Genomic DNA, 20,751 nt, shown 5'->3' on the forward strand with positions numbered 1-20,751 from the left:
TTTGGAGTCAGCCATACCCTAATGCTATTCACTGGCTGTATCACTGTCCGCTGCCCCAGCTGCTCATTAGCAAGCGTCCTCGGGTCTGAAGGCACAGTGTCAGGCCTGACAGCTGTTTTGGTTCGGTACTTTCCACCGTGCGGCTCACCATGGATTGGCTGCCCTTTTCCACCCACTGGCACTATCCGGAAGGTTTAAAGTGGTGCTTCCCAAAATACTAGTTCTTTGAGATTCTTTTGGGAAAATAGGATCTATGGCCTAATCATCTGGGAGAGATTTACAGATGTACTTTGAGTTCTGAGAAGTTCTGCAGTAAAGGCACCTGTTTAACCACAACATTTTCAATTTCATTTGTTGTTTGTTTGGTTTTTAGTCTGGAGTGTATGTTAACTCTCTTGAGAAACATGCTCTGCCAAATGCTAATATAAAGTGACTTTCGGGAAATTGGGATAATTGCCACATGTGAGAAGGAGACTTAGGAATGTGGCCAGTCACACACCATGGCCCTTCTTCTCCTGGTGGGTTGCACTGAATTCCCTCTCAACGTATCTCTAAAATCTCCCCATGCTACAAGATCCTTTTGCATTCCGCTCTTCCAGCAAGGCTCCTACTCTACTTGGCCCCCACTTCCCTTTCCTCCTTTGGCCCTTTTGTACCATGTGCGAATTACGCCACTCTGTGTGTGTGTGCATGTGTGTGTGTGTGCGAATGCATGGAGTTTTGCTCTGTTGCCAGGCTGGAGTGCGGTGGCATGATTTTGGCTCATTGCAACCTCTGCCTCCCAAGTTCAAATCATTCCCCTGCCTCAGCCTTCTGAGTAGCTGGGACTATAGGTGCATGCCACAACACCTGGTTAATTTTTGTTTTTTGTATTTTAGTAGACACAGGGTTTCACCATGTTGACCAGGATGGTCTCAATCTCCTGATCTTGTGATCTGCTCCCCCCGGCCTCCCAAAGTGCTGGAATTACAAGCATGAACCACCTCACCTGGCTTATGCCACTCTTTATATGATCTTTATGGATATAACATTTTGTATTATTATTTAGCTTTTAGTCTTTTCTTAACAATAACTCAATTTGTCTTTTAAAAACATTTCATATTTTATAATATTTTATCATTTATTTTTGAGACAGGGTTTTGCTCTGTTGTGCAGGCTGGAGTGAGTGGCATGATCTCCACTAACTGCAACCTACACCTCCCTGGCTCAGGCCATCCCCCTAGCTCAGCCTTCCTAGTAGCTGGGACTATAGACATGTGCCACCACGTGTCTTGGTTAATTAATTAACTTGGCTAATTATTAATTAATTATTATTTCTTTTGAGTTTCACTCTTGTTGCCCAGGCTGGAGTGCAATGGCGTGATCTTGGCTCACTGCAACAACTGCCTCCTGGGTTCAAGCGATTTTCCTGCATCAGCCTCCTGAGTAACTGGGATTATAGGTGCCCACCACCTATAATTTTTGTATTTTTAGTAGAGACAGGGTTTTGCCATGTTGACCAGGCTGGCCTCGAACTCCTGACCTCAGGTGATCCACCCACCTCGGCCTCCCAAAGTGTTGGGATTACAGACGTGAGCCACCACAGCTGGCCTAATCATTAATTTTTTGTAGAGATGGAGTCTTGCTATATTGCCCAGGCTGGTCTAGAACTCCTGGGCTCAAGAGATTCTCCCACCTTGGCCTCCCAAAGTCCTGGGATTACAGATATGAGCCACTGCACCTGGCTTAAAATTTCACATTTTAATCACTTTTGAGTGTTTGGCTCAATTGTATTAAGTATATGCACATTGCTGTGAAACCATCACCATTGGTTTATCTTTTTATTTGACTTTCTAATTTTTTTTTTCTTTGAGACAGTCTCACTCTGTCTAGACTGGAGTGCAGTGGTACGATCTCAGCTCACTGCAACCTCTGCCTCCTGGGTTCAAGCAATGGTCGCGCCTCAGCCTCCTAAATAGCTGGGATTACAGGCGTGCACCACCATGCCCGGCTAATTTGATTTGACTTTATGAAGGAGGATCTTCCTTCTTTCTCTCTGAGAAATCCTGTGGTCCTTTCCTGCTGCCCCACTGACAAAGGGACTGTGGGCAAGCCACTGGAATACACATCTACAGCAAGATGGTGCTTGCTGCCGTCCCCACTGCCATATGACTGCCTTCCCGGCCTGAGAGAATCCATCCCGCCAGGCCAAAAATGCATTATCTGTGGGAAGCACTGATTCCTCTAGGTACTATTGTGATTCCTCTAGGTACTATTGTGAGGGTGTTGGTGACAACAACCTCTGATTCACTGTGACGATGATCTCCATGAAAAAGCAGAGCTAGATTTCCATTTGGTCAAGCTGCTGGGCATCTAAGTGTATGGTTTTTTAAGCACAGGGTCTTGCTCTGTCACCCGGGCTGGAGTGGAATGGTACAATCATGGCTCACTGCAGCCTCAAACTCTGAGGCTCAAGTGATTTTCCCACTTCAGCCTCCCAAGTAGCTGGGACGACAGGCCTGCACCATCATGTCTGGCTAATTTTTAAATTTTTTGTAGTGACGGAGTTTTGCCATGTTGTCCATGCTGGTTTTGAGCTCCTGGACTTAAGCAATCTCCCTGCCTCAGCTTCCCAAAGTGCTGGGATTACAGGCCTGAGCCACTGATTCAGGGCTACAGTGTCTTCATTAGTTCAGGTGCCATAACAAAATACCACAGACTGGATGGCTTAAACAACAAACATTTATTTTTTCACAGTTCTGGAGGGTAGAAGTCCAAGATCAAGGTATCTGCATAATTGGGTTCTCCTGAGACCTCTCTCCTTGGCTTGCTGCTGTGTTTTGAATTTTGTGCCCTTGCAGACTCATGTTGAAATTTAATTGCCATTGTGGTGATATTAAGAGGTGGGACCTTTAAGAGGTGATTAAGCCATGGAGGCTTTTCCTCTCATGAATAAATTAATGTCATTATTGAGGGAGTAAGTTTCTTATAAAAGGACAAGTTTAGCCCCCGTATGTCTCTTGCTTTTGCCCCCTCTTGCCCTTTTGCTCCTCCACCACCAGATGAGACAGCAAGAAGTCCCCTGTCAGATGCCAGTACCTTGACATGGAACTTACCAGCCTCCAGAACTGTGAGAAATAAATTTCTGTTCTTTTTTTTTTTTTTTTTTTTTGAGATGGAGTCTCACTCAGTCGCCCAGGCTGGAGTGCAGTGGCGCGATTTCGGTTCACTGCAAGCTCCACCTCCTGGGTTCATGCCATTCTCCTGCCTCAGTCTCCCGAGTAGCTGGGACTACAGGCACCCGCCACTACGCCCGGCTAATGTTTTTGCATTTTTAGTAGAGATGGGGTTTCACTGTGTTAGCCAGGATGGTAAATTTCTGTTCTTTATGAAGTACCCAGACACCAATATTCTGTTATAGCAGCACAAAGTGGACTAAGACACTCGCAGCTGGCTGCTTTCTCACTGTGTCCTCACACGGCCTTTCCTCTGCGTGTGCACATCCCTGGTGTCTCTTTGTGTGTCCAAATTTCCTCTTCTTGTAAGGACACCAACAAGATTGGATTAGGGCCCATCCTAACAGCCTCATTTTAACTTAATTACCTCTTTAAAGGCACTGTCTCCAAATGCAGTCACATTCGGAGGGACTGGAGCCTCACCATATGAATGGGGTTGGGGGAATGAGGACACATTTCTGTCAGTCCATAATATACAGAAATGACAAAAATTGGCTGATTTATTCTCCCAATTTTGGGAAAGGCAAAAAATGTGGGTGTGTGGGTTGGTTTCCAGGGCCTTAGGCACAGCTCTCCTATGATCCCGAGTCATTGATCTCAGTTCTAATCTTTTTTTTTGCTACAGATGGTTAGAAAATCCAAGGAATTAATAGATTATTTAATGAAACCAATATTCTCTGAGCATTTAGCATGCACCTACTCTAGGAACTGAGGAGATAATTGAATTAACAACAAAGACAAAAGTCCCTGCCCTTATGGATTCAGTAAAATATTCAGCATGTCAGATGGTGGTAATTGCTGTGAAAGAAAAATAAAGCTGGGGGGTGCGGGGTAGAGGGTGCAAAGATGCAAAGGTGGAGAAGCTGGGGGGCTGCATTTTAAATCAGGATGGCCAGCCAGATGTGATGGCACTCACCTGTAGTATAGCCCAGCTACTCAGGAGGCTGAGGCAGGAGGATGGCTTGAGCCCAGGAGGTCAAGGCTGCAGTGAGCCATGTTTGTGCCGCTGCACTCCAGTCTGGGCAACAGAGCAAGATCGAACCTCACTAATTTTTAAATTTTTTGTAGAGACAGGGTCTTGCTGTGCTGCCCAGGTCAGTCCCAACCCCTGGGCTCAAGCAATTCTCCTGCCTCGGCCTTCCAAAGTGCTGAAATTACACGCATAAGCCACTATGCTAGGCCTAAAACCTGTTTCTTTTCTTTCTTTCTTTCTTTTCTTTTTTTTTTTTTTGAGACAGAGTCTTGATCTGTCACCCAGGCTGGAGTGCAGTGGCGCAATCTCGGCTCATTGCAACCTCCACCTTCCAGGTTCAAGTGATTTTCGTGCCTCAGCCACACAAGTAGCTGGGGCTACAGGCGTGCATCACCATGCCTGGCTATTGTTTTGTGTTTTTAGTAGAGATGAGGTTTCACCATGTTGGCCAGGCTGGTCTTGAACTCCTGACCTCAAATGATCCACCCACCTTGGCATCCTAAAGTTCTGGGATTACAGGCGTGAGCCACTACGCCTGGTCCTAGCTAATTTCTGTATTTTTTGGGATGGGATTTACTTTTTTGAGATGGAGTCTTTCTCTGTCGCCCAGGCTGGAGTGCAGTGGCGCGATCTTGGCCCACAGCAGTCTCTGCCTCCCTTTCTGAGTAGCAGGGATTACAGGAGTGCGCCACCACGCCCAGCTAATTTTTCTATTTTTAGTAGAGATGGGGTTTCACCGTGTTGGTCAGGCTGGTCTCAAACTTCTGACCTCAGGTGATCTGCCCACCTGGGCCTCCCAAAGTGCTGGGATTGCAGGCGTGAGCCACGACGCCCGACTTGTATTTTTTAAATAGACACCAGGCTAACCTTGACCTCCTGATTTTAGGGGTTCAGCCTGCTTTGGCCTCCCAATGTGTTGGGATTACAGGCATGAGTCACCGTGTCTGGCCTTAAACCTGTTTCTGTCTAAGTCTTCTCCATCTCATCATCCACCTAATTCCTTAGGTCCCAAACCAGAAGTATCCTTAAGTATCTCTTTCCCTCACCTAACATTATTGTGTTAGTCATTCCTGTTTTCATGATCTTCAGATTCTATTCTATATCCAAGTGCTTCTCACTGCTCTCTAACACTCATGCCACATTTGTCTCTCCTTGGCCTCTACAAAAACCTCTTAAATTGCCCTCCCTCTGCTTCAGTTCTTGCCACCATACAATCTATTCTTGGCACAGAGGCCAGAGAGATCTTTGCAAAATGAAAATAAGTCAGATAATGTGACTTCTCCTGCTGAAAATCCTCCAGTAGCTTTTCACTACAATTAGAGTGAAATCTCAGGTTTATACCAAGACCTCCAAGACTCCTCAGGATCTTGAAGCAATACTAACACTACCTAGAGTTACAGTCAGATCCCACCCATTAGGGGGTCCTTCCCACAAGTTTGCCTCCCAGCTCAGATGCCATGTGCAAGCCCTAGGTTGACACCTGTGGTTCTCACTGGCTATAAATTGGAGGTTCCCCTTTCTTGGGTTTGATCATTCATTAGACTAGCTCTCAGAACACAAGGAAACACTCATTTATGTTTACTGGTTTATTATAAAGGATATTAATACAAAGGATACAGACAAATAGCCAGATAAATGAGATACATAAGGTAAGGTGCAGGATAAGGGAACCAGAGTGTCCATGTCCTCTCTGGGCGCACCATCCTCCTAGCATCTCCACGTGTTCATCAACCCAGAAGCTCTCCTAACCCTGTCGCTCAGAAATTTTTATGGGGGGGTTCATCATGTAGGCATAATCGAATGTTAACTCTGTCTGTAGCCCCTCTCTCCTTCCCGCAGGATGGGAGGTGGGGCTAAAAGTTCCAAGCTTCTCATCATGGCTTGGTCTTTCTGGTAACTGGCCCTTATCCATGAACCCACCAAGAGTCACCATTAGAAAAAAGATGCTGCTATTGCCCAGGACAGTCCAAGGAACTAGAAGCTCTGGGCAAGAAATTGGCATCAAAAACCAAATGTTAGGACAAAAAAATTCTCTTACCACTCCCATTGTTCTGTAAACTACAAGGATTTTAGGATCTCTATGCCAGAAACTGGGGCAAAGACAAAATATGTATTTCTTATTATTTTACAATATCACAAATTCTGTATACATTTTATAATTATTTTTTTCTAGTTCTGTAAAAAAATGTCATTGGTGCCAGGCGTGGTGTCTCATGCCTATAATCCTAGTGCTTTGAGAGGCCGAAGTGAGAGGATCACTTGAAGCCAGGAGTTCAAGACCAGCCTGAGCAACATAGTAAGGCCCCATCTCTACAAAAGAATGAAAAAAAAATTCACTGGATATGGTGGCATGCACCTGTAGTACTAGCTACTCAGGAGACTGAGGTGGGAGAATCACTGGAGCCCAGGAGTTTGAGGTTGCCGTGAGCTATGATTGTGCCACTACACTTTATCCTGGGTGACAGAGTAAAATCCTGTCTCTCTCTCTCTCTCTCTCAACAACAACAACAACAACAACACCAACACCACCACCATTAGGATTTTGACAGAGATTGCTTCAAATCTGGATCTGTAGAACACTTTGGATGGTATGAACATTTTAGCAACATTGTCTTCCAATCTATGACCAAGGGATATCTTTCTGGTTGTTTTTGTCCTGTTAATTTCTTTGATCAATTTATTTTGTTGCTTTTACTATACAAGTCTTTAACTTCCTTAGTGAAGTTTATTGTATTCCTCTTGGTACTATTGTAAATTGGATTGTTTTTCTAATTTCTTTTCCAGATAGCTTGTTATAATTTTTTTTTTTTTTTTTCTGAGGCAGAGTGTTGCTCTGTTGCCCAGGCTGGAATGCAGTGGCGTGATCTCAGCTGACTGTAGCCTCCACTTCCTGGGCTCAAGCAATTCTCATGCCTCAGCCTCCTGAGTAGCTGGGACAACAGGCACCTGCCACCATGCCTGGCTAATTTTTGTATTTTTAGTAGAGATGGGGTTTCACCATGTTGGCCAGGCTGGTCTCAAACTCCTGACCTCAGGTGATCCACCCTCCTCGACCTCCCAAAGTGCTGGGATTACAGGCGTGAGCCACCACACCTGGCAATTTTAATTTTTTTGAAACAGGGTCTCAATCTGTTGCCCAGGCTGGAGAGCAGTGGCAAAATCTTGGCTCACTGCTGTCTTGACTCTCTGGGCCCAAGTATCCTCCCACCTCAGCCTCCTGAGTAGCTACAGGCATGCACCATCACATCTGGCTAATTTTTGTATTTTTTGTACAGACGGGGTTTTGCCATGTTGTCCAAGCTGGTCTTGAATTCCTGGACTCAAGTGATTCTCCTGTCTCAGCCTCCCAAAGTGATGGGGTTACAGGTATGAGCCACTGCACCAGGCCTAATAGCTTGTTGATAGTATATAGTAACATTACTGATTTTTGTAGGTTCATTTTATATCCTGCAATTTTGCAGAATTCATTTATTAGTTCTAACAATTTTTTACATTTTTATTTTCTTTAAAATTTTTAAAAGTTTGTAATAGAGACAGGGTCTTGCTATGTTGCCCAGGCTAGTCTTGAACTCCTGACCTTATGTGATCCTTCCACCTCTGCCTCCCAAGGTGCTGAGATTACAGGCACGAGCTACCATGTCTAGCCAGCTGTAACAATTTTTAATGAAGTCTTTAGGGATTTCTATATATAAGACCATGTCATCTGCAAAAAGAAAATTTTACTTCTTCCCTTCCAATTTGGATGCCTTTTTTGTTTTTTCTTGACTAATTGCTTTGGCTAGGACTTCTAGTACTATGTTGACCAAGGGTGGTGAGAATGGACATCATTGCCTTGTTCCTGATCTTAGAGGAAAAGCTTTCAGTTTTTCACCATTGAGTATGATGTTGACTGTGGGCTTTTTATATATGACCTTGCCCTCAAAGTCCTAGCCTATCTTAATGATCTTTGAAATGCCTTTCAGGTCATTCTCCCATTGTCTTGATGTAGAAGAACACTTGGCTCCCTTCTATCCATACTAATTTCATTATCGAATTTTACTATAAGTGGCCAAAAGAAGCCATGCAGCACCTTGAGCACTTTCCTGCTTATCTATTTCTTCTACCAGACAGTATAGATCCTTGCTCCTAAGTTCTACTTTTCACACAGTTTTAGGGAACAGACAAAAGTCCATCAAGTTCTTTGCAACTGTGTAGCAAGGATGGCCTTTACTGCAGTTTCTAATACCTTGTTTTTCATTTGTGTCTGAGGCCTCATCAGAATTGCCTTTACCTTCCACATTTCTACCAACATTCTGATTATGACCACTTAAGTAATCCCTAAGAATTTCCAGACTTTCCCTACATTTCTTCCCTTCTTCTGAGCCTGCATCAGAATTACCCTTAATGCTCTGTTCATGGCAATATGGAATTTTTTCTAGCCTATTCCTCCAAACTCTTCCAACCTCTGCCTATTATCCATTTTCAAAGCTGCTTCCATATTTTTAGGTACCTGTTATAGCAACACCTCACTTCTCTGGCACCAATTTTCTATCTTCATTTGTTTTTTGCTGCTATAACAGAATACATAAGACTGGATAATTTATAATAAACAGAAATTTATTTGGCTCATGGTTCTGGTTGTTGAGAAATCCAACATTGAGCAACATCTAGCAAGGGTTTTCTTGCTGCATCATCCCATGGCAGAAGGGCAGAAGGGCAGAAGGCCAAAAGAGCACGTGTGAGGGGTGGGGAAGGAGGCTGTACTCATCCTTTTATCAGGAATCCATACCCACAATAACTAATCCACTCCCGCAACAACAGCATTAATTCATTCATAAGGGCAGAGCCCTCATGAACTGATCATCTCTTGGAGGTTCCACCCCTCAACACTCTTGCACTGGGGATTAAATTTCCAATGCATGAACTTCAGCGAATGCATTCCAAACATAGCAACACCTTATAGTTTTGACAGTCTGTTTTAAGCTAATGACAACTTAAATTGAATCACACAAACAACTCTACACTTTAGGAGTTGGAGACCAGCCTGGTCAACAAAGGAAGACTCCATCTCTACAATTTTTTTTTTTTTTTGAGACAGTCTCGCTCTGTCATACAGGCTGGAGTGCAGAGGTGTGATTTTAGCTCACTGCAACCTCCACCTCCTGGATTCAAGTGATTCTTGTGCCTCAGCCTCCCGAATAGCTGGGATGACAGGCACATGCTGTGCTGATATGCCTGGATAATTTTTGTATTTTTTGCAGAGATGGAGTGTTGCTATGTGGGCCAGGCTGGTCTTGAACTCCTGACCTCAAACCATCCATCTGCCTTGGCCTCCCAAAGTGCTGGGATTACAGGCATGAGCCAGCACACTTGGCCTCTACAATTTTTTTTTAAATTAAAAACAAACCAAACCACACAAAAAACAGACCACATGTGGTGACTTATGCCTGTAATTCCAGCACTTTGGGATGCTGAGGCAGGAAGATCACTTGAGTCCAGGAGTTCAAGACCAGCCTGGGCAACATAGTGAGACCTCATCTCTACAAAAAATAAAAATAAAAAAAAAATAAAAATAAGTAAAAATAAAAATAAAAAACTTAGCTGAGTGTGGTGGTATGCACCTGTAGTCTCAGCTATTGGTAAGAGGATCACTTGAGCCCAGGAGTTAGAAGCTGCAATGAGCTATGATTACATCACTGCACTCCAGCTTGGGTGACAGAGCAGACCCCCGTATTTAAAAACAAACCAACAAACAAAACTATTTCATTGGGCTTCTTGGATTTGTATTTCCATTATTTCCATTTTCTTCCCTAGATTTGGGAAGTTTTCAATCCTTCCTTCCTTCCTTCCTTCCTTCCTTCCTTCCTTCCTTCCTTCCTTCCTTCCTTCCTTCCTTCTTTCTTTTTTGAGACAGAGTCTTGCTCTTTCATCCAGGCTGGAGTACAGTGGCATGATCTCGGCTCACTGCAAGCTCTGCCTCCTGGGCTCAAGTGATTCTTGTGCCTCAGCCTCCCGAGTGGCGGGGATTATAGCCATTATTTCTTTGAATAAACTTTCTGTAGTCTGTTCTTTTTTCTTCCACTTCTGGAACTCTCATAATGCATATATGGTTCTGGTTGGTAGTATCTCACCATTACCTTAAGTTTTCTTCACTCTTTTAAATTATTTTTTCCTTTTGCTCCTCTGATTGAATCCTTTTGCAGTGATCTGTCTCTGAGTTCACTGATCCTTTCATCTACTTGGTCTAGTCTGCTGCTGAACCCCTCTAGTGAACTTTTTTAGTTCAGTTATTGTGTTCCTCAGCTCCATGATTTCTTTTTCTTTCTTTTTTTTTTTTTTGAGACAGCATCTTGTTCTGTCATCTAGGCTGGAGTGCAGTGGTGCAATCTTGGCTCACTGCAACCTCCACCTCCTGGGTTCAAGTGATTCTCCAGCCTCAGCCTCAGCCTCCCAAATAGCTAGGATTACAGACACATGCCACCACGCCCAGCTAATTTTTGTATTTTTTTTCATAGAGATGGGGTTTCGCCACGTTGGCCAGGCTGGTCTAGAACTCCTGACCTCAGGTGATCCACCCCCCTTGGCCTCCCAGAGTGCTGGGATTACAGGCATGAGCCACCATGCCCAGCCTTCAGCTCCATGATTTCTGTGTGGTCTTTTAAAATGTTTTCTTTCTTCTTATTGAAGTTCCCACTGGATTCATGTATTGTTCTCTTGACCTCAGTGAGCATCTTTATAAGAGGTATTTCAAATTGTCTGTCAGGTAAATCATATAACTTCATTTCCTTAGCATAAGTGAGGAAGATGTGTCTTGCTCCTTTGTTTGAAACATCTTTGCCTGATCTTTCATTTTACTTGTTTCTCTGTTTGGCATCTGCACATTACAAAGCAGACATCTCTTTCAGTCTTCACAAATTGGCCTCACACAGGAACATAACCCACACCTATTGTTGTGGGAATCAGGAGGATGAGAGAGACCTCAGGGTAAAGCAGGAGGATCTTTATTGAATGCACTCAGACCCAGCAGACTTAACATCTAAAAACTGGGCCCAGAACAAAGACAGCACTTGACTTTTATACACACTTCTAAAAGGTGGTAGGCTAGCTTGAAGCAGGCTTACAGTGGCATGAAAGCAAGGATATAGAGGCAGAACAATTAATCAAATTGCGATAGGTTTATAACTCAGGATTACACATGACCATTACTATGCAACCCAGATGTCTGTTATCTAGGTTTTGCTCAAAAGAGCCTTGCAGTGGTTTATCTCATAATCTTCACCATGGTGCCCAGATGGCTATAGTTCAGGCCTGCTCAGGCTTCTCATGACCTTCACTGTACTTCTTAAATAAAACAGAATACTTGAAGTTACTAGTTACAGAGAGCAAGAATCTATAAACTCATACCATAAAAGAAAGGAAAATTTGTTTTTCCTCTCCCTATGTTGAGGGAGTGCTGAGCACATTCCTTTGTGTCCTAGCTTCTCAGATAGTGTTTATCAAGACTTTTCCTGGGGCTGGGCCTTGCCTGCTACCACCTTTGAGATGAGTTGACCTAATACAGGAAAGCTTATTTCTTTCTCTTTTTAATTTTATTTTTATTTTTCTTTCTTTCTTTAATTTCCCACTTCACTAGTAGCCTGGTTGGAGATTCTGGGGTCCTCTACCAACTCTTTCTCACTTCAGGGAGATGCAGGCAGCTGTGTTTTTTTGTCCACCTATTCCGTGCTGAGCCAGAGATGGGGTGGTGGAGGGAACTGTGGCATCTACCAGCCCAAGCTGTTGTCTCCATTCCCCTGCCAGGCAGCTAGACTATGCCAGACCTGTCAGAGCTCTAGGACTGATGAGAAAGATGTAAGTGTTTTGGGGATCCCCAGAGAAGTTGGGGTGCTGGATGCATGGATTAACTCTCCCTCCCCAGGAGAAAGCTGAGAACTAAGATTTTTCATCTGCTCAGTCTGTGCTGAGCAGAGGGGAGGATCAATGATGCCTATCTGCCCAAGACACTGCCTTTATTCTCCCCTGGGTGGTAGACTGTGCCAGACTCATCAGAACTCCAAGACTGGCAAGACAGAAGCCAATCCTCTGGGGAGCCCTCGTGAAAAAGCTGGGGTTCTGCACATGTGAAACAACTTCTTTTCTCCCATGGGTGGAGCTAGGAGCTTGGGGTGGGGGGGTCTCTTCCTGATTGTATAACACCACACCAGGGTAATAATCTCTGGTTAAAGAATGTCCCAAGTCTCCCTACTGGCTTTGTTGAATCTGGTTTTGAGTTCTCCTTGGGTGCAGGAGTCTTTCAATTAGTTTGATTTCTCACAAAGGGAATTTTTCTGTAAATTGTTGTGCTAGTGGAGGCAAGAAGAGTTCAGGGCTTCTGATTCTGCCATGCTGCTGATGTCATTTCTCTGGGGAGACATTTTCAACTGTCATCAATTTTTCCTATTTTATGATTTTAATGCAAAATTCATCTTAAAAGGCTGATATCCAGAATACTAAACTTATTGGAGATGATTTGTAGTAATTTATTGACATTATCTTTATTGCTTTTAGATAAAATGCAATACCCAATTTCAATTAATGTTAATCCCTGCATAAAATTGAAGGGATCCAGAGGATTGTTGCACATTTTCTACATTCCAAGTAAGTCCAAATTTTTGCTTTTATAGACCAATCAAAGGAGTTAAGAAATATCAATGATAAATGATTGTGTTTCAAATATACTTGTGTTCGTTATCTATTGCTATATAACAAATTACCATGATCTTTGTGGCTTAACACAGCACACATTTATTATCTCATCATCTTTGTTGATCAGTATTCTGGGCATGGCTTACCTGTGTCTGCTTCCAGGTCTACCATACGGCTACAATCAAGGTGCTTGCCAGGCTGGAGTCCCTTCTGAGGCTCAACTAGGAAATATATATTTCTAAGCTCACGTAGCTGTTGTCAGTATTCAGTTGTTAGTATTCAGTCCCTTGCTGGCTGTTGGCCACCATCAGTTCCTTACCACATGGACATTTTCAATATGGCTGCTTGCTTTTTCAAAGCCAGCAAGGGGGACAGTCAGCTAACTAGGCAAAATTCACAATCTTATGTAGCATAATCATGGAAGTAACACTCCATCACCTTTCCTGTGTTCTATTGGTTAGAAGCAAATCACTAGGCCAGTCCATACTATTGGGAGAGGATTACACAAGAACATGTGGGTAGAAATGGAAATAACTTCAGATATCCAATAATTTTATAGGTATATCCTTTGTCAATCATTAGCTATAAGTAATATTGGGTTTCCATTAGTGGAAGATCTGTGTGTGAGCAAGCCAGGACTTTAAAATTTTTTAAAGATGGTCTTTCTAGAGAAAAATACAGTAATAATGTGATGACAGAAGGCAATGTGTTTTGTTTTGCTTTGCGTTGTGTCTTGGTTTTCCTCTCTCTGACTCTGCTTGTTATCAGCTTAGAAAAAGCTAACACAGGTGGGGTGATAGCATGGGGCTGTATCTCAGTCTCTGTGCAGACACAAAACTTTTTCTTCTCCTACCAGTTACCCAACATTGCTTATTGCCTGTAAGCTCTGGAATCCCAGAAAACTTTAGTTTTAATCTTTATCATCATCATCATCACCATAATTCACATCCTAGTTTAGATTTGGAGCTTGTTTTCTATTAATGCTTTACAGAGTAGTTTTACATAAATAAGCTTAAACATTTTCCCCCGATATTAGTTATCTGGCTTACCAGAAAAATGAAAAACAACAACAACAACAACAAAATCCCCGAAACTGAGAACCCAGGAATGATAGACAATAAACTTGTGTTTTAATTTTCATGATTCTAGTTGTTCAACCTGTTTTTTTGACACTCCGTATCTGCATTCATTTATTCACTAAAAAATGCTTAGTAAATTATAAGTATCGTGCTAGGCACTGTGAATTCATTGATAAGATATTCTCTGTCTCTCTCTTTTTTTCTTTTTTTCCTTTTTTGAAATGGAGTCTCTGTCTGTTGCCCCGGCTGGAGTACAGTGGCATGATCTCGGCTCACTGCAGTCTCTGCCTGCTGGGTTCAATCCATTCTCCTGCCTCAGCCTCCTGTGTAGCTGGGATTACAGGCGCCCACTACCACGTCCAGCTAATTTTTGTATTTTTAGTAGAGATGGGGTTTCACCATGTTGGCCAGGCTGGTCTTGAACTCCTGACCTCAAGTGATCTACCCGCGTAGGCCTCCCAAAGTGTTGGGATTACAGGCGTGAGCCACCGTGCCCACCCAATAAGACATTCTCTTGAAATTCAGGAATCCATCAGTGCAATAGGAGAGACAAATCTGCAGATAGTATGGTATAAGTGAAGTGATAGGAATAGAGCTTAGTGACAGCACAGAGCAAAGGATGATTAACTCTATTTCCTCCAATTTCCTGGCCAAGGATAAAATAAATAATCTAAAGTTTTGCTTGGCTAAGGCTCTACAGTTTCTTCCTTTTTCCTAGGTTCTGTTTTCTGGTCTGTTGGCAGGTTTTACCCCTACACATTTGCCATAAAGGATGATTTACATAATGAGTAATCTCACTTTCAATTGAATTCCTTCCCCTTACACACAGGAAACAGGTTGTATCTTTCCAGGCCAAGATAATAAGACAGTACGAAATCATTTAGAGTTCTCTGAAAAGCAGATATTAAGAAGGAATTAGGCTAGAGATTTCTTGGAGGAAACATCTGTGAACAATAAAGGAAGCCAGAGTAGGCTAGGAGAAAATTCAGATTGGGGTGCAGCTCTGATAACTTTGAAAAGAGAGAAGGGAGGAAGGAGAATTAAGTAGGATAACCCTCAGACCAGAATGCATCCCTGAGACACTCTTGGCCTGGGCAACATAGGGAGCCCCAGAGCAGAATGCCTGTCGTAAGAGTCCCATGACAGGCGGGAGTAGCCTGGCTCTAGGGTCCTTGCAGTGCTGGATCATTATAGGAGCAGCCTATGAGAGGGTGGCCTCTGGCTGAGTGCTGAGATAGATGTGAAGGTGCGGCAGCTGCAGACTGTCTGCCAGCTACTCTCCTCACAGCAGCTGCTTTTGAAGGGAAATTTGAGGAACATATCTCGATGGCCATCACAAATGTTTTATAATTTCTCACTAAATATGACATTTATATAACAAATTATATAAATTTATCAACACAATAATTATTCAGTCACATTTTTATAGTGCAATTATGACCTGAGTTTCCATAGAATATACTATAATGTTGGTATAAAGTGTGAGGCCACATTCATGGAAATCGACCTTATTTTTATGGCCTTATTTCTACTTGAATTCGGAAGGAGATACAAGTACAAACTTGAACCAAAAATAGGTTGAGAATGGAAATGATATCTTTTGAGACGTCATAGCCTTGCTAGTAAATTATTTGTATATTATTAACTGATTGACAAATAGAACTGGAGCATAAGCTTCCTTTAAGGTTATTTCTGGAAGTTCCTGGAATTGTCTTTGGTAAGCTAAAAAACAGTCCTCTTATATACCACATGACAGCCACCATGTTTATTTTCTTTTTTTGAGACGGAGTCTCACTCTGTCACCCAGGTTGGAGTGCAGTGGCGTGATCTCGGCTCACTGCAGCCTTCGCCTCTCAGGTTCCAACAATTCTCCTGCCTCAGTACCTCTGGTAGCTGGGATTACAGGAGCCTGCCACCGCGCCCAGCTGATTTTTGTATTTTTAGCAGAGATGGGGTTTTGCCATGTTGGCCAGGATGGTCTCGAACTCCTGACCTCAGGTGATCTGCCCGCCTCAGCCTCTCAAATTGCTAGGATTACAGGCGTGAGCCACCGTGCCCAGCCCATGTTTCTTGTCCCTCACTCCAACACCCACATTGACATCCCTAGCCTGCTGAGCCACAAAAGTGATGTCTCATTGTTGCCATTGTTCATGTTCTTAACATGACCACAGGGGTGTCCAAGGCCAAGGAGTTTCTCACAACGTAAACTATTGAGTTGTCAAAGCAGGACTTCCTTTCCTGGAGTTATTGAAGACTGGAATCATGCTGTGTTTCACGAAGAAATGGAAGAAGGTCCTTTGCCCTGCATTGTCACTGGACACCACGGTGGCACTGTCTTGTGCTTCTGTGTCTCCAGGAATTCCTTGTGAAAACGGTCTTTCAACTTCTACACACAGCCCTGCTTTTGGAGAAGTTCAAGCCAAAGTCCATGGAGTAGGCCATGGAATCACTGTTTGAAACAGACCCCATGATAGTCTTCTCCATACCCTACCCTGAAAGTTGAGAAGTGAAGACAAATTAGGAAGGTTGGTGGTGCTTCAGGTTCAGAGCAATGAGGGCCTGCATGAAGGCAGCACGGTAATGGGTATGAAAAGGAGGTTAGAAAGATTTACTAGGACTGGGAATTCTAGTGCCAATTTGGTGATGAAGAGGAGGAAATCACTTTTAGATCTGTTGGGTAAGGTAACTGGGCAATATTTGAGTAGAGATATTGAATAAATACATGGGATCAATGCTCAGGAGAAAGGTTGAGACTAAACTTGATTTGAGAATTGTCACCTTATGTGGTATTTGGTCTGAGAGAGTGTGCAGAGTGAAAATTGAGAACTGAGGCTAGAACCTGGAGAAATCTAGGAGTCAATGAAATAGACTGAGGAGGAGGAGTCAGAGAGATTGGAGGACACCTGGAAGAGAGTGGTTGCACCAACACCAAAGACGGTTTAGGGAAAGAAGCAGGCAGTTCTATTAAGCATAGCCAAGTTCAAATTAAAGTTAGAAAAGTTGTCTTTTGATTATGGTTATAATGAGTCATGGTGATCTTACTAGGAAAATATTTGCAGTGAGGTAGTGGTTGCAAAATTGTTTTCATTATGAAAAGGATTGTGCATCTTTTTTGCCTGGGCACAGTGGCTCATGCCTGTAATCCCAGCACTTTGGGAGGCTGAGGCGGGTGGATCACAAAGTCAGGACTTCAAGACCAGCCTGGCCAAGATGGTGAAACCCCATCTCTACTAAAAATAAAAAAAATTAGCTGGACGTGGTGGCAGGCGCCTGTCATCCCAGCTACTCGGGAGGCTGAGGCAGGAGAATCGCTTGAACCTGGGCAGCGAAGGTTGCAGTGAGCCAAGATTATGCCACTGCACTCCAGTCTGTCTCAAAAAAAAAAAAAAAAGAAAAAAGAAAAAGAAAGAAAAGGATTGTGCATCTTTTTCATTTGGGCCAACTGAATAAGTTGGAAGAGTTGAGAAAAATGCATTGATTACTGGAATTTTTCATGGTAGTTGGAAATAGGGAGATCACAAGGAAATTAAAAAATAGCCATATATTTATTTTTCATCAAAAGATTCTATTTTATTCTCAAGAACTCTTTCATCAGAACTCCTAGAAAGTTGACTGTCTCACTGTCTTTCCTTTCCCTTTCTTTTCTTTTGAATTTTCTAGCAGAACCATGATTAGAACTAGACATTTTATGTCTTTATTTCATAGTTTTCTCTATGAAGTTATGAAGGCTCTTCTGTTTTTAGGCAGAGCATGCATAGTTTTACCGTGGAACATTGTATTTGATTATGATTTACTAGTTGCCCTCTCAGAACTTCAGTTTTCTCATCTGCAGAAGAAGAGTAATAATACCCACTTTTTAGATAGTTGTGATGATTAAATGAAATAATGTAAGAAAAGCACAGGGCCCCTTTTAACTATACAATAAATGTTAATCATTATGTATAAAAGAATCTACTATTTGAGGACCTAATGGGATTTTTTCTTTTAAAGGGAGAGATGTAAAGCAATTATATTTCAATCTCTATATAACTGTCAACTCCATGACTCTTCCAAAGCGCAAAGAAGTTATTTGCCGAGGATCTGATGATGATTATTCTTTTTGCAGAGCTCTGAAGGGAGGTAAGTGTTCAGTTCATATTACTTTTAGAATAGGAAATAATTCCTTATGAAAATGTTGTGAAAATTAAATACATTGAAAATGAAAACTTCCTTTTCTGGTAATAATTCTTTTTCTATCCAAAGTTTTTACTTTTAGCAGCTTAAATAGCATTTTATAATTATGTACTTGAATTGTTAAGATGACACTTATATGATTTGTATTGTTAATATTTTTCATAGTAACCCACCAGATTTTCTATACAGTCATTGGTTTCTTCAGTGACTTCTGCCTTTATGTTCCTCCTTGGAATTATTTACAGAATCATAACATCCAGAAATTAGGACCCTTACAGAGATCTTGCACCAAGGGATAAAAAATAAAAATAAAAAATGAATTTAAAAAAAGGAATTACCACTTTAAAACTATATTCCAGCTTTTCTGTTTACCAGCAATGTGACTTTCAGCATGTTATTAATATTTAACTCTTCTTGGCCTCATTTTCCTCAGCTATAAAATGGGGAAGTAAAACACATCATAAATAGTTTTAAGAATTAAATTAGAGAATGTGTGTAAAAGAAAAAAAAAGCCTAGTACAGTGTTCAGAATAAGAATCCTTCTTTTGTTACTGATTTTCCAGTCCTGTCATCTTTATAATGAGGGAACTGATGTTTGCAGTGGCTCAGTAAGGTGTCCATGGTCATTTGGAGAACTAGTAACAGAGTAGCCTCCTAACTCTAAGATATGACTCTTCTACTGTGTCATGCTTTCTCTTTGAAAAAAGAAATTCCCTTAGCAGATTACTGGTTTTTTTTAAATTGTGCATTTCTTTTGCACAACTGTTTTACAATTATTTTATACAATCTCTGTGGGATTACACTGATATTTTACTTGAATCTTCAAAGTTTCTCTTTCTTGAGACCTCAGAGGTGTCAGACTCAAGTCAGCTTGTCTACTTCTTCTCTCCCTCCTCCCACTTTCTTCCATAAACATCTATTGAACCTAATTTGGGCAAATCATGATTTAGGTTCTGGTTATCTGAAGTTGAATGGTAGGATCTCCTTGCTCAGAAAGTCACTCTGGGGAAAACTGGATTGCCATATGCAGAAGAATGAACCTGGACCCCTATCTCTCACCACATTCAAAAATCAACTCAAGATGGATGAACAACTTAAGCATAAGATCTGCAATTATAAATATACTAGAAGAAACCTAGGGAAGATTCTTCTGGACATTGGTCTAGACAAAGAATTTATGACAAAGATCTCAAAAGCACAGGCAATAAAGACAAAAGTAGACAAAAAGGATTTAATTACATCAAAAAGCTTCTGCATAGCAAAAGAAATAATGGAGTGAACAGACAATCTGTAGTATATGAGAAAAAATTCACAAACTATTCATCCAACAGGGTACTAACATTCAGAATGTACAAGGAACTCAAACAACTCAACAACAACAACAAAAACAACCGCATTAAGAAGTGGGAAAAGTGGCCGGGCACAGTGGCTCATGCCTGTAATCCCAGCACTTTGGGAGACTGAGACAGGTGGATCACGATGTCAGGAGTTCTAGACCAGCCTGGCCAACGTAGGGAAACCTTGTCTCTGCCAAAAATACAAAAATTAGCCAGGTGTGGTGGCATGCGCCTGTAGTCCCAGCTACTTGAGAGGCTGAGGCAGGAAAATCCCTTGAACCCGGGAGGTGGAGGTTGCAGTGAGGTGAGACGATGCCATTGCACTCCAGTCCAGGTGACAGAGTGAGACTCAGTCTCAAAAAAAAAAAAAAAAGAAAAAAAAAAGTGGGAAAAGGACATGAGTGGATACTTATAGATACTTTTCAAAAGAAGAGATAGAAATGGCCAACACATATATTAAAACATGCTCAGCATCACTAATTGTCAGAGAAATGCAAATTAAAATTGCAATGAGATATCATCTTACCCCAGTCAGAATGGCTATTCTTAAAAAGAGGAAAAGTAACAGATGTTAGCAAGAATATGGAGAAAAGAGAACTCATCCACTTTTGGTGGGAATGTAAATTAGTACAGCCTCTATGGAAAGCAGTATGGGGATTTATCAAAGAACTAAAAATAGAACCACCATTCCATCTAGCAATTTCACTACTAGGTATCTACTCAAAGGAAAAGAAATCAATACATCAAAAAGATACCTGCACTCATATGTTTATTGCACTAGTCACAATAGCAAAGGTATGGAGTTCACCTAAGTGTTCATCAACAGACGAATGGCTAAATAAAATGTGGTATATTTACACAATGGAATATTATTAAGCCATTACAAAAATGAAATCATGTATTTTTCAGCAACATGGATGGAACTGGAGGCCATTATCTTAAGTGAAACAAACCAGGCACAGAAAGTCAAATATTGCATGTTCCCACCCATAAGTGGGTGCTAAAAATGTGTACACATGTACTAGAGAGTGGAATGATAGTGAAGAGTTGGAAGGGTGAGGGGGTGGATGATGCAAAATTAGTTAATGGGTATATGTTACTTGGGTGATGGGAACCCTAAAAGCCCTGACTTGACCACTACACAACCTATGCAGGTAATGAGATTGCACATGTACCTGGTAAATCAGTATAAAAAAAAAAAAGTCACTCCATTCTGGGAAATACTGTCACAAAAACAAAATTTACAATAAAATTACATGTAATTACCTGTAATGAATTTTATTGTAAATTCATTACAGGTGTGAGCCATT

At 41.9% G+C, this 20,751-nt stretch overlaps 1 protein-coding gene across 6 annotated transcripts in view; it reads left to right on the forward strand.

The window, feature by feature from the left end:
- Nucleotides 1–20,751, forward strand: part of LY96 (lymphocyte antigen 96) — a 113,063-nt gene that overhangs the window by 899 nt on the left and 91,413 nt on the right. For 4 of the 6 annotated variants that reach the window (XR_002523853.2, XM_021942449.2, XM_003902872.5 and 1 more), the window contains exons 2-3: nucleotides 12,715–12,804; nucleotides 17,922–18,050. Coding sequence is in view for 5 of the 6 variants with exons in the window: in XM_021942449.2 (XP_021798141.1) it covers nucleotides 12,715–12,804; nucleotides 17,922–18,050 (219 nt within the window). In the remaining variant the exon portion in view is untranslated. Of the gene's footprint in view, nucleotides 1–12,714; nucleotides 12,805–17,921; nucleotides 18,051–19,054; nucleotides 19,447–20,751 lie in introns of those variants that run through there. The other 2 variants (XM_021942447.2, XM_021942448.2) reach the window with 1 other exon arrangement.

This window comes from Papio anubis, chromosome 8 (assembly GCF_008728515.1).
Source record: "Papio anubis isolate 15944 chromosome 8, Panubis1.0, whole genome shotgun sequence".
NCBI lineage: Eukaryota > Metazoa > Chordata > Mammalia > Primates > Cercopithecidae > Papio > Papio anubis.